Genomic DNA, 14,972 nt, shown 5'->3' with positions numbered 1-14,972 from the left:
GGACACCTATCCTGGCAAGAAGGGTTGGGGAGAAGGCTGAGGTATTCAACATGTTTCCTCTCAGACTTCAGAGACAACCTTTTTTATCCCCATGCTTCCCAAGCATATGGGCTGCAAGAGAGGGACTGGAGGAGCAAAGTCACTCCACTTGTAACCAAAGATCAGGCCCATAACCACCTGAGGAACTGGAACGTGCATGGTCTATGGGACCTGAGGAGATGCATCCCAGAGACCTGAGGGAATTGGCTGATGTAGTTGCCATAATATTTGAAAAGTCATAGCAGACAGGTGAAGATCCAGGTGGCCGGAAAAAGGGAAACACTACACCCACTTTTGAAGGTAGAAGGAAGGACTCTGGGAACTATTAACCTGTCAGGCTCATCTCTGTGCCTAGGAAATCATGGAACAGATCTTTCTAGAAGCTATGCTAAGGCACATGCAGGATAGCAAGGTGATTTGAGATACACAGCATGGCTTGGTTTAACCAGGCCTTTAACAGGCTCTCTCACAACATCCCTCTCTCCAAATCAGAGAGATGGATTTGACAGCTGGACTCTTTGGTAGAAGAGAATCTAGCTGGCTGGTCTCATCCAGAGGGTGGTGTTCCCTAGAGGTCACCAGATCCCTGGGCATCCATACAGCTTACTGTTGTCATCTGTGGCACGGCAGGACTGAGGGGGCCCTAAGCAAGACCCTCTGCAGATAACACCAAGCTGTGTGGTGTGACTGACATGCTTGATGCCATCCAGAGGGCATTGGACAAGTTAAATGTGGGCCCATGAGAATTTTATGAGGATCATCAAGTGCAAAGTGCTGACCTAGGTGAGACCATCCTTTGTATTAATACAGGCTGGGGCATGAAGGGATTGAGAGCTTCCCTATGGAGAAGGGCTTAAGGGTAGTGGTGGGTGAAAAGCTGGATATGAGCCCACAGTGTGCACTTGCCCTAACTGCATCCTGGGCTGCATCAAATGCAGTGGCATCAGCTGACTGAGGGAGGTGATTCTGTCCCTCTACTCTGCTCCAGTGAGACCCCACCTAGAGTGCTGCTTCCAGCTCTGGGCTCCTCAGCACAGGAAATATGTGCCCCTGTTAGAGCTAGTCCAGAGGTGGGCCACAAAAATGATCAAATGGGAGAAGAAGCACCTCTTCCAGTAGCAAAGCTGACTGACTACCTGTGTTGGAAACAAGCTGAATTATGTTTTAGATGAAATCTATACATTACAGACACTACTTCATCCTGTATATGAAACCTGTACCTCATAATGCTTTAAAATAATCACTTAGGTAAGTCATATCATAACAAATATGATTAGTTGGATGGGAAAAGGAGGAATAAGCCCAAAATAGGTTATATTTACCTACCTACAGGCCTAACTCATGTGAAAATATTATTTAAAGACAGTCTGAAGATGACAGGCATGAATATATTTTTTGCACTATTTTGCCGAACGCTTGGCTCTGATGGAAGATCTTAGGCCAGATGCATAAGAAAACTAGATCCATCAGTTTCCAGCTTTAACTGTCTTTCCCCAGCCAGACAATAACCTCTGCAGAGGTTCTAATTTTAATTCCTCTGCTGAGCCAGTTGGCAATAGGAACTGGAGTTTTATGTAGTCATGTATGGGGAAAAAAGAAGGGAGTGTCTGTTTGTCTCGTTCTCTCCCCAGATAAGCTTTTTGCCCCTGTGGTGTCTAGGAATGAGTAGAGCTGATGAGATCCAGGTGCTGGTCCAACAATTGGGTTAAAAAACACTGAGCCCAGCTCAATCCAGCCCACTTTCTTTTTCAGCCTCACCACTTTGCAGTTCTACTTCCTCATGCTGTTGTTTATGAGTCCACCTTTGCATTATGCAGCAAGTCTGACAGGCTGCCAGCAACCTACTGGTAAAGTAAAAGAAATGCTGTATTTTAACTTTCATTGCCTAGACCAAATATGAATGGAACCTCAGTACACAAACAATTCTATACCACATAGTATCAATCCTAGTGAGCATGTCAATGCAAGTGGAAACATTTATGTGGCTACTGGGAACATGGAGGGCTGAAGAGTATATGTGAAATGCCTCTACACAAACACAGTTTGAGTCCATTCACCTTGTCCCAAAATGGCAACAGGGCCACAGCTTTCTAGCAGCACAGTGGCTTCCAACTCCTCCTGTCTGCTGCCCACACTGCATGCACTGGTGTAAAGGCACCTCAGCTGGGCTGTCAGCCAGTTGCCTTCCTAAAGGAACAGCCCTTAATTCCTCTGAGATAATTCTCTGGTGTTTCCCTGTTGGTTTCTGCTACATTAGGAATCCCTGGTTCGTCTCTGTAAGACTGCAAGTGCATTCCAGTGTGGCCAGCACATTTCAGAGTCCCACTGGCAGAGGGTCCTCTTGCACACTGTCCCTCTAACCTTCACTTCTCATCCCACAGGTCACCAGGCACAAAGCTGATACTGTCTCCCTCCCCTATCACGACTAGTTTAAAGTTCTATCAATGGGCCCCTCTGGTTCCCAAGCAGCAACTCTCCTCCATGAGAAAGGTGAGTCCTTACTGGTACGAGCATGCTTAGACCATTCCATGGTGAAAAAACCCAAAATTCTGGTGGTGATACCAGCCACAGAACCATGCCGTAATAGACTCAGCCCATCTGTTTCTTCCAATGTTGCTGCCTTCAACTGGAAGTAGAGAGGAAACAGTAACTTGTGCCTCAGATTCCCTTGCCAAACATTCCAAAGTCCTTTTTGATCATCCTTGGACTACGTGTTGCCACTTCACCATCCCCTATATGGAAAATCAGTAATGAGTAGTAGTCTCAGGACCCCTCCAGATTAGGAAGTTTCTGGGTGACATCCCTACCCAGGCCCCCAGGAAGGCAGCAGACATTCCTATGGGTAGAGTCTGACTGACACAGCACTCCAGATGTGGCCTCACCAGGGCTGAGCAGAGGGCAGGATCACCTCCCTGCTGGCAATGCTCTCCCTAATGCCCCCCAGGATCCCACTGGCCTTCTTGGCCCCCAGCACCCACTGCTGGCTCATGGACAGATGGTTGTCCACCAGCACCCCCAGGTCCTGCTCCACAGAGCTGCTTTCCAGCAGGTCACTCCCAGCCTGTCCTGGCACAGGGGGTTGTTCTTCCCCAGGTGCAGGACCCTGCCTTTGCTGAATTTCACACAGTTCTTCCCTGCCCATCTCTCCATCTGTCAAAGTCCTTCTGAAGGGCTGCACAGCACTCTGGGGTATTGGCCACTCCTCTCAGCTTTTGGTTGTCACTGAAGGAGGAGGCATCTGCCCTCTCATCCAAGTCACTGATGAAAAGAGAAACAATACTGAGGCCAGTATTGAACACAAGTGACAGGCCCCATCAGACCCTGTGCCTCATTACATCCCTCTGCAATTCACTAGTCAGTCAGTTCTCAATCCATACAGTCCTTCCTTCCTGAGTTTGTTTCTGAGGATATTGTGAGAGAGTGTCAAAAGCCTTGCTGAAATTGAGGTAGAAAATATCCACTGCATTTCCCCATCCACCCAGGCAAGTTGTTTCATTGTAGAAGGCCATCAGGTTGGTCAAGGACTACTCCTGATAATCTACTTGTCATCCATGTGGAGAGGGACTTCAGAGTGAGGCACTCCACCACTTTCCCAGGGATTGAGATGAGGCTGACTGGTTGGTAAGTTCCCTAGATCTTCTTTTTTGCCTCTTCTGAAGGTTGGGGGGGACATTTGTTTTCTTCCAGTCCTCAGGCACTTCCCCTGATTGCCACAACCTTTCAAAGGTGACTGTGCGTGGCCTACTTACTTTCCTACTTACAGGTCTCTCAGCACTTGTGGGTGCATCCCATCAGAGCCCATGGAGTCATGGATGTTAAGGGTTCTCTAACCCAATCCTCCCTAACCAAGGGAAAGTTTTCCTTACAACAAACACTCCTTTACCCAGATCTCCTGTGTGAGAGATTCCTGAGGGCTGATCTTGTCAATGAAAACTGATGCAAGGAAGGCGTTCAGCAACTCTGCCTTCTTCTTGTCCTCTGTTACCACAGTCCCCATTCCATTAATTCCAGATGTGTCTTGGCCTTCCTTGCCTCATTTCTACTCACTCTGACAACCTCTCTGCACTCATTCCAAGTGGCCTGACCCTGCTTCCAGCTCCTGTGTATCTCCTACTTACATTGGAGAAATCACAGGAGTTCTTTATTCATCCACACAGGTCTCTTGCCCACTTTGACCAATTTCTTGCTCACCAGGATGCATCATTCTTGAGCCTTGCAGAAGTGATCCTTAAGATCAACTAGATCAATCCAGCTCTTCTGGACCCCTCTTCCCCACAGGATCTGTTCCCACAGGATTCCTCCAAGAGCACCCCAAAAGAGGCTAAAGCTTGCTCTCCTGAAGTCCATGCTTACTTGCCCTGCCTCCTTCTTGCCTTATACTGAACTCCACAATCTCATGGTCACTGCAGCCAAGGCTGCCTCCAACCTTTCTATCTCCAACAAGGCCTTCCATGTTAGTTGAGTAAGGTGGCCCACTATTCCTTGTGGAATCTTCCAGTACCTGTCACACACATACAAACCTCCTCCTCCGAGGTGCTGAGAAATAAAAGGAATTTGCATTTTTAAAAGGGTAACTGAATTCCATGCATCACTTTGAAAATTTTAGCTAGCTAAAGTAATTGTTTAACTTTGCATTGCAAAACACAAATAATCAAAGCCATGCTGAAAAGACAACATTATGCTTAAGTTTAGCTCTGCTAACAATTTGGCCAAGTTTACATTTATTTATTTTTCTAAATATGGCAAAGCTGCTTTCTTAAGGAAAATATATTACCTTCCTAAGAAAGAATGAAAAACATAGGGTAACATAACTGCAAAACACATTTTAAGTAATCTAAAACTTAAACTATCATTATTTTGTAATACAACATAATATTAATTTGTAGCATTCTTACACTGGTTTCAAAATACTGATTCAATTTTAAGGTAAAATTCACGTCAGCTTATATACGCCTTATGTGGATTCGATAAACTTGTGAGTGACTCAGAGAGATATTCTTATGACCTCTGCCCTGCTTTAAAACCTAGACTACTTTTCTTGTGTGATTCCTTCTTTGTCGGGCAGACACAAACCATTGGAAAACCCTTCCAATTACTTACCACAGTAGGCTTTGCAACTAAATTTTTTAAAAACTGTATCAGGATCACTATGGAACAAATGATGGGTCACTATGGAACAAGGCCCTCAGGCTTTCCTGAAAAGGCAATTCAGTTATCATGAAATATGTACTTTGCACATCTGTTTGGGGTTTCCAAGAAGAATTTTAAGGATGATAAGATTTCCTTGCAGAAGCGAAATCCTTAGCAGTGTGACACAGCTAATAGGAAATGTTCCATTCCATCATTTACTTATATTGACGCTGTTATACCCTGGATTTTAATACTGATAAAAGCAATCAACTTTGTTTTATTTACCTGCAACAGAACAGTCAAAAATTGGCCCATTTCCAGTCCCTTTTATGTCAAGAGAAGCTAGGTCAGCAAACATGCAATCTCATTCTTTAAATGTACACAAGAAATCAACATGTGTTAAAATCAAGGGTTAGCATCAGCATTTAACATCGACTGCATTATTGAAACAATACAGAACAACGCTACTTAGATTTAATTCCATTTTCAGTACAACCTTCTTGAATAAAAAGGCTTAAATTATTGGAGAAACACATTTTTAGGACCTTTAGGCAAATTTCCAGTGAATGCATCTTCCATGAAATTTATGAACAGTCAGCAACAAATGTGCAATTCCACTTGAGCTAAACCCGCTACAGCTCCCAAACTGTTGTTGCTTCCATCCAGGCACCATACAAAGACTCTTGCACAGGAGAATCATTTGACAATTAGCCCATTTACCCTTTAGGTTTCCAGGGTTTGAATGCTAGAATGGGAAAGGGGCATCAGTAGAGCCACTGGGATTTGTGTCAAGAATACTTTCCAAGAAACTCAGGTTCAAGATAAAAATTAAATACCCAAACTGAACAAAATGTTGAATGTTGAAATACCCTTGTACTGTTGGAGGAAGATTTTTAAGTTAATGACGGCTTTAATTTCTTCTTACCAAAAATACTGAAAAAAACCACAAATGAGACACCAGTTTCTAGCCAATGTAAACTTTCTTAAAATGACAGAATTATGTTGGCTTAACTATGCTTGATACATATCCTGCAACACGGTTCCTTTGTCCCGAAAGAGTAAATCACTTTGTTTTAATTTTTGATATTTTATTACAGGTTGAGGTTTCCAAATAAAATATAAACAGACACTTCTGAAAACAGGCTAAGAAGAAAAGCACTTAATCTACAGACAAGAGACTGAAAGCAGATAGGTAACATAAATGAGAGAGGAAAAAGCAGACTTACCTTTGAACACTGTTTATGATTCTGGCACCAAGCAAGTGACCCATTGTTCTGAAAGACAAAAGAAATGTACATGAATGATAATATTTCTTTCAGGCTAGACATATTCACCCTAACATATTTAAACAGAATACACCATCCAGTTCTGCTCAGACGATATTGTGCCACAGCGTAAGTACCAATCCTGAGTCCTGCTCCCTTCTGTGGAGTTAAAGGCTCACAGAAGTGTAAAGTGAACATTAAAAAATTAGGAAAGCATTTCAGCAGGCACGTTTGGTGGAAAATTGAACAAAGTCATCTTTTAGTCCATCTTGGTAAACACTTGCTGTCTAGAATTGCTAAGTAGTAGACAAAGGTAATACTTGCATTTAAGAAATTGATATAGATTAGTAGTGATTCATGAAAAGAAAAGTCCATTAGTTACATTTCAATATTGCACAACATTTAAAACAAATTGTCAAGCAAAGATAATGAACAACCTTTATGTAAATGGAAAATTCAATTAAATGCAATATGAGTTTCCCAAAAGACACCTGTGCCAGTTTTATTTTATATTTTTGATAATAAAGTGTGTTTCCAACATAAGGAAACAGTATAGCTCTGATTTATCCTGACTGCAGTAAAACAACCAATACAGTATAACATGCAAAATAATAACTTAAGCTAAAGGAAAAGAAAACACAATGAGAAGAGAAAGAGAAGTATGAAACTGGCAGAGGGACAAACAGCAACTTGTTATTCTTCTAGAGATGTTTCTGAAAGGTCAATATTGGAAAAAACTCACAGCTCAGAAGTGTATGTTTGTGGTGTTAAAAGATGAAACAAAATAATGATTTACTTTCTGTATAGTGGAACATTGAAACAACATCAGGAAAACCGGAATGACTGAACATGAGAAATTGGGTATAAACCCTGCAAGACATCTGAAGTCCAGGGTAAGGACATTATATGTATATACTTCTTCCATCATTTATAAATCCATACTCTGGAAACAGAATGGCTGAACATTCTGGTAAATCTATTGTTCAGAATTAGGCTACAATTGTCAATCTATGAGGGAGTAAAAGGACACCCTTTCATAGGAATTAGGCAAGGTACTCCCACAGGGAATGTGACTGCAGTATTCTGTCACTGTTGGCACCAACTATAGATCTGGAAATCAGTTTCCAAGGAGGAGGAATTCAGGTAGGCCAGAATGCAAAGTACTAATATAGCACCTCTATATCTTTTTCTCTTTATCCTTTTCTTCTTTTTATTAAAAAGTGATGGAAATAATGGAATGATATACATATGTTACATATGTTGGTTTCATCTGGCATAATTTTTTTCACCGTAGCATGGTCTATGCTTTGGATTTGTGCTGGAAGCAGTGTTGATAACATGGGGATGTTCTTGATACTGCTGAGCAGTTCTTACAAATGCTCACATACAGCACCAAGGCCTTTTCTGCTCCTCACCCCATCCCACCTGGGAGGGCTGGGGGTGCACAAGGAGTTGGGAGAGGACACAGATGGGACAGATGATCCCAACTGACCAAAGGGATATTCCATACCATATGGTATCCTACTCAACATATAATGCCAAAGGGAGGAGGAGGAAGGGATGGATATTTGGAGTGATGGTGTTTGTCTTCCCAAATCAGCACTATGCATGACAAAGGGGATGGCTGAACATCTGGGAAATAGTGAAATGATTCCTTGCTTTGCTTGTGTGCATGGCTTTTGCTTTACCTATTAAACTGTCTTCATCACAACCCATGAGGTTTTTCTACCTTTACTGCTCTGATACTCTCCCCAGTCCCACCCACAGATCAACTGGGTAAGCATATGTCAAGCTTAGCTGCCAGCTGGCTCTTAACCACAGCAATACAAAACTTTCTATGTATAAAACTCACACAGATAAAATAAAAATTATTCTGTCAATATACAATTCAGAAGGAGAAATAGATACATTAGAATCAATGTAATGGAGACAACCACAATAGTTTTTCAAAACTGCAGCATTGTGCTCTGATCTCAGCAAAGTTTGTAAGCTTGAATACAGCGATGTGCTACCACAACAATGAAGCCTATGGCTTTGAAGCCGGATCTCTCTTTGTGAATGTTTAAAAAGATCATGTTTGTGCACACCTTCACACAAGTGTGTAGTCATATGTTCACAAAAGTTTCCAAGACATGGCCAATAGGTCAAGGGAAGGGATTGTCCTCTTTTAATCTGCTCTCATGAGCCACACATGAAGAACTGCATGCAGTTCTGGGATCCTCAGGACAAGAAAGTCAAGGACCTGTTGGAGCAGGTCCAGGGAAAGGCCATGAAAATGATCAGAGGACCAGAGCATCTTTCAATAAAGGCTGAGATGCTTGGGGTTGTTCAGCCTGGAGAAGAGAATGCTCCAGAGAAACCTCATTGCAGCTTTTCATTATATAAAGGGGACTTGCAAGAAAGGCAGAGAGAACCAAGGCCTGGAGGGACGGAACAAAGGGCAACAGGTATATTAGAATCTTTTATGATCCAATCTAAATCTGCCTTCTCTGCAAACAGAGAGGGCAGATTTAGATCGGATCATAAAAAATTTCTTCCCTAGAAAAGGGTGGTGAGATACTGGAACAGATTGCCCGGAGAAGTGGTGGATGCTCCATCATTGGAACTGTTCAACGACCAACATGATCTCATGGAAGATCCCAGGGCAGGAGGGATGAACTAGATAATCTTTAAAGATCCCTTCCAATTTCCATCATTTTGTGATTTCAACAATCTCCACAGTCAGAATCACAGAATGGTTTGGCATTCACCACAACTCTTATCTGAACTTCAGAAAATTCATGTCTTTTTTTCATATGAGCTGAAATCCTAACAATTTCTAATCCTACATTACCAAGGAAGCTATGGGGATAAAAAATATAATGATATATCCACTCTTTTTCACTCCTTCCACTTATTTGCAGTTATTTAAGAGCATTTGAAAACAATCAGTTCATACAATTTAATTTCAATATTTTATGAAAATTTATTTTATCTTCCAGCAGATTACCATGCAATACTACTTAATTTTATACCATTTTTATCTGTCATTATGGTAAAATTTAGCTAAAACTGATTCACTAGCATAAGATTAGCCAACTGTGAGCACCATCTCAGGTCCAACCCCTTTGGAAAGAGACATAAATAAAAGAAATAAAACTTTAGAACAGCTGTAAATAACATAAGCTAGTGGGAATTCTTTAGTATTACTCTCAGTGGTGTATTAGGATTTATTATTTCCATTTACAAATCTAGCCAGCAGCAATGTTAAAACAATATTTTATGTGCTAGTTTCAATTTATCCCCCTTTCTTCTTCACATAAAATGTGACAGAAGTAGCTGATTGCAATAACAGATCAGTAGCAGCTCACCACTTTGTTTCAGTTATGCTGCTACTTTCCACTGAACTAGAAAAAGCACCTCTGCTTTTAAATTAGATTTGTTACTTGAGATAATAAAGCCATAAATGCCCAGATGTTTGGTTCCCCTACTTGATAATTTCAACATCTACAACTGTTTTTATTTCTCTACTGAAACCTATTAGTACTTGAGTTAAAAAGGAAATCTATCAAAATGTAAAAATATTGTTTAGCAACTTCAACTTCATACAAACTGACATGATATGAATGACCTTTCATTGTATAAGGAAAAACAAATTCTACAGGCTTCCTTTGAAAAACAAAGGTAGCAGAGCAAGCACAAACTCTAAATGAAGGCTCCCCTCCATTCTGCATCTCAACACATGGTTAATCACAAACATTCAGCTGTGATTATTGCTCATGCCAGTGTACCTGGCTAAAACCGTAATTCCAAATAATCAGCAAATTGTATTTTTATCTGTAGCATTTTACATGATCCCACATTCCATTCTCACTTCCCTCATGTCTCTTTTTCTTCAAACCCAATTCTGACTTGACTTCTGCCGGTTTTGACTTCGTCTTCAGTGGTGGCTTCAACCTGCAGCACAGAAATGGCCTCAAGGAAGAGTTAATACCAGTTTTCCTAGCCATCTATAAGCCTTGCACAGCCTATCTTCAGGGCAACCTTGAAGCATCCTAATCTGCATACTGAAGAGAGCAAACTGCACTCAACAGGGCAAACTCCAAGCATCCCATCTTCCCAGGCCTGACACATCATATGGAAGATGTCAAGCAGAGGAAACTAAAGCAGTCTGCAACAGCACATAGGAGATGGATTAGAGGAACTCAGGCCACCACCTCAGCCCCACACACTTCCAATCTGCCAGGAAGGAGAGGGCAGACAAACTTCAAGAATCAGACCTTCAAAGACCAGGGCTGTTTGACATGTACAAGAAAAATAGATTACAAAAGCAAAAACGGGAGGGGGAAAAAAACTAAAACAAAACAACAGATAAATATTACAAGACTCGCAGGATTACAAGATCATATTACAAGAGTCACTCCAACAAGTATTTGTGCACACTTGATTTCCTTTGTTAAACTACAAATGCCCTTTGTCCTGAACAGTTAAGACAAACGTCTATATTCTGTGCCTTGAAAAAAGGAAAGCTGTGCAGCATCTCTTGTAAAAAAAATACATGTAAAGAAGCAAGAAAAATCAATCTTCTTCTACCTACAGTAGGCCCCATGGGGGGGAAAGAAGTTAATAACATTCACAAGCAAGTACAAACTGGTCTTTAATTGGAGCAATGTCAAAAAAAAAAAAAAGGTATAAAATTACTTAATTTGCATCTCTGTCCACAATTATGCCAGGAGATACAACCCTTCTTTTGAAATGCCAGACATGAGCTACGAAAATTAACTAGCCACTTCATCTGCTATGACAGTAGCTGCATATCTATTATCAGTTTTGGAAGTCTCTTCTCCCCTGCCCAATCTTCAATCCACATTTGTGTGAAACCACTGTCTCTCAGAAGTGGCCTCTCCTGACAACCCCACTGATTCTTTCAAAATGACAAAAAAAGCATAGAAATAAACCTTTCAAATAACAGTACCCACTGAAATAAAACAGAACATTTGAGTAGACAAATCAATACTGCTGTAATGATGAATTTAAAAAGAGGCTCCCAATATATATTTTCTGTACCCTTTAAAAAATCTCAACAGCATGAAGTTAAAAGTAACAGTAAAGTATAACTTGTGCTTAATATGCATTTCCTGACTGCATGGTCACTGTGGCACAAATTAATACAGGTACTTATCTATGTCAGTGTTGTGTGTCCCCAGGCCCAGCTCTGAAATGTGGAACTAAGGTGAAAAATGGAATCAAATCAAACTAGGCATCCCAGCTCCCAAATACAAAAGTATGCACTCAGGAATGAATTTCAGATAAGTCTGTACACTTAGTGGGGAGAGATATCAAAAGCAACAGATAAGAAATGCCAAAGAGAAATTTATTTCTTGAAGCACTATCAAGAATAAACACAAATTTGTAGTAAACGTATGGGCAGGGGAACCACAGTACCACCTCTCCTGGTCTATGGTATTTAGTTATGCTTTTGTATATAAATAACAGGAATGGATTTTTCTTTGAAAATAATGCAGGAAAATGAAAATAGAAAACCCTGTTACACAACACCAAGACCACCTGCCCCAGAAGTCTTTCACCAAGTTACAGCAAATTTAAGCCCTTATGCACTTCGAGATGACTCAGCAACAGGCTGGAGTAGAGACTAAAACCTGGCCAGTGAAACCAAACCACTCTGAGGAAATGCACAGGAGACACATGGAGCTGCAGGTGGTGAAGGAGAAAGTTATGAAGTTCAAAAGCAAGGTCTACACCTCAGAAACAAAACTGTCTCTTTCAAGGGCAACTTACACAAACATATTTTTAGCATTGTTTCTACTACATGCTTGTCCAGTGTATGTCAAATTTGAAGACCATCCACTGGAGAAGACATGGATAGAAGAAGAGCAGTATGAGATTAAAATGGCCATAAGATACAACAAAATAGCAGTAATATTCTGAATAGTAATAGTAATATTCTGGTTCCTTGGCTTCTGTTCAGAAAAGAAAGGAAGGAAATACAAACAACTGAAATGAGTACATTTTGCTCTTTATATAGTTTCTGATTTCATTGTACATTGTATTTTACAGAAATAATTCCTTAATAAGGTATTTCTGTAGTCTTATAGTGGTTCTAATAAAGAATGAAACTGAAAAAAGTAAGCATCAACTAATAATAAATTGAATGTTACTGTGTAGCTTTGAGCCATTCCCATGTGTCCTGTCAGTAGATCCCAGGAAGAAGAGATCAGCACCTTCCTCTCCACTTCCCCTTTTCAGATAGGGAGCAATGATGTCGCCCTTCAGCCTCCTCCTCTCCAAACTAGACAAGCCCAAAGTCCTCAGCCACACTTCTCAGGACATCTTCCAGCCCTGTCACTGGCTTTGTTGCCCTCCTCTGGGAGCATTCAAGGACTTTCACATCCTTATTACATTGTGGGGCCTAGAACTGCACACAGCACTCTGGGTGAGGCTGCACCAATGCTGATACAGAGGGATAATCACCATTTTGAGCAGCTGGTGGTGCTGTGTTTGCTGAATTCCAGGATGTCATTTTCCCTCTCGGCTCTTTGGAACCCTGCTGATTCCTATTCAGCCTGATGCTGATCACTCACCCCAGATCTTTTTCTGCAGGGCTGCTCTCCAACTCCTCCTCTGCCAGTTTATACTTGTGCACAGCATTATGCAGAATCCAACATTTTTTACTTGTCAAATTTCATCCTATTAACCAATGCCCAATGCTCTAACCTATCTAGATCCCTACACAAGGCCTCTCATCCCTCAAAAGCAGCACCAGCACCTCCCAATTTGGTATCATCAGCAATCTTGCACTAATGGTGCACTCACCTGCTGCACCAGAGCACTGATAAATGCACTGAACAGAGCTGGCTCTAGAACCAAACCCTGAGGAACACCAGTGATGAACAGACACCTGCCAGATGTGCCCCCATTCACTACAGTCCTTGAGCCCTGACCTTCAGCCAGTTCTCCCAGCACACCATGAGCCCACTCACCCCACAGCTGTCCCTGGCATTCCCTGAGCCTGGCTCACCTTTGGCCATGCCTGAGGCTGTTGATGACCCTGTACCAGCACCCAGCTCTGCCCATCCCTCAGAGGGGCCATAGCCTGCAGTGAGGTCACCCCCAGCCCTGGCTCCCCATGCCCTGGGAACCAGCCCAGGCTGACACTGACAGCACAGGACTGTGCTTTAAGGTCCAAAATAACATCTTCGTTTATTCCTGATGTGTAAGTAATGTCCTCAGACTTTATTCTAGTTAGCAAAAGCACAAAGCAAAATTTCAACACCAAAACCAAATAAAGATCACCCAAACAAGAGAAAACAAAAAAGCATATAAAACCTACAAACAAAACAAAACAGCAACAAAAAAAATACTGCATAGAACTATAATGTGAGAAAAGGTAGGAGCTCAAACAGCACTTAGCACCATATTAGTGACACAGTTTAATATATTACTATCAGATAACTTTAGGACTGTGTTATACAAACACATGTAGAAATTCAGCAATAAGCTTAAATATGTACATATATTTCCTCTGCCATCTTATAATGACATACAACTCTTAAAAAAAAAAAAAAACAAAACCACCAAGCAACAGTATCCCAAAAAAAACTGACACTGAGGGCAAGAACATATTTTGGAACAAACACCTAAAGTTATTTTGTTACTGTAACTAACCACTGTGATTCCTCACAACTAAATCAAATGTACAATGCCCTTAGAGGAAGCCATTTTTATACCACAGATGTTTAAACCATAGAAAAGTCAATGCTGGTTACTGGTTAATCCAAAGTAATTAAGTTAAAGAGATGACTGAATGCAAGAAATACTTATAAAACTGATCATCCTAAAAACTCATTCTCTGAACTTGCAACTATAAACCAAAATTAAATTATCATGGGCCACAGTGTGACTCACACTGCCACCTAATTTTAAACATCTGGATTTGACACCAGAAAATAATTTTTTAGAAAGCCTTAGTCAGATTCTCTTTTGGATTTATGTTGACATTGCCATCATCTGTAATGTGCAAGCTCCTATCACAAGAAATGGTGAGTCCTCCTGTAGACAGATGGCTACAGATAGAACTATATTGACCTAAACTTTGTGTTGATATTTGCTAAACAGTTTATACAAAGTCAACCTTTATTGCTGTTACAGAGCAAAACATTAAAAGATACAACTTCATATACACCAAAAACATTAAAAAATACCAGAGTAATTCAGAAATAAATTAAGAAAATCACCAACCATCACCTATATCATGAGACACAACACTATTTGTTCTTTGGCTGTCATCATTAGTAGGTTCCGAGAAAGACAATCATCAAAATCTAAAGGCCATTACCAATGAAACAGCAAAAGAACAGTACTTTTGAAAATAGACTATGCATTGCTTGGATTAAATTTGCATCTCTAAGTATGGGACACCTTTCCTCTTTTTAGAGCACTGTCTTCTCAAATGCACAGAAAAACTACTAGACAAACACAAGCTGTAAAAACAAATGAGCACAGGAATCCTGGTGTCTCCACACACTTGTGAGTTATGAC

General features: G+C 41.0%; 1 protein-coding gene across 1 annotated transcript in view; it reads right to left on the bottom strand.

Moving 5' to 3' along the window:
• ANOS1 (anosmin 1) overlaps positions 1–14,972 on the bottom strand; it is a 131,047-nt gene that overhangs the window by 99,999 nt on the left and 16,076 nt on the right. Inside the window, exon 2 of the mRNA XM_054654768.2 lies at positions 6,396–6,443. Coding sequence (XP_054510743.2) covers positions 6,396–6,443 — 48 coding nt within the window. The remainder of the gene's footprint in view (positions 1–6,395; positions 6,444–14,972) is intronic.

The sequence above is a fragment of the Agelaius phoeniceus genome, chromosome 2, assembly GCF_051311805.1.
Source record: "Agelaius phoeniceus isolate bAgePho1 chromosome 2, bAgePho1.hap1, whole genome shotgun sequence".
Lineage (NCBI taxonomy): Eukaryota > Metazoa > Chordata > Aves > Passeriformes > Icteridae > Agelaius > Agelaius phoeniceus.
This window is presented reverse-complemented; position numbering and strand designations above follow the sequence as displayed.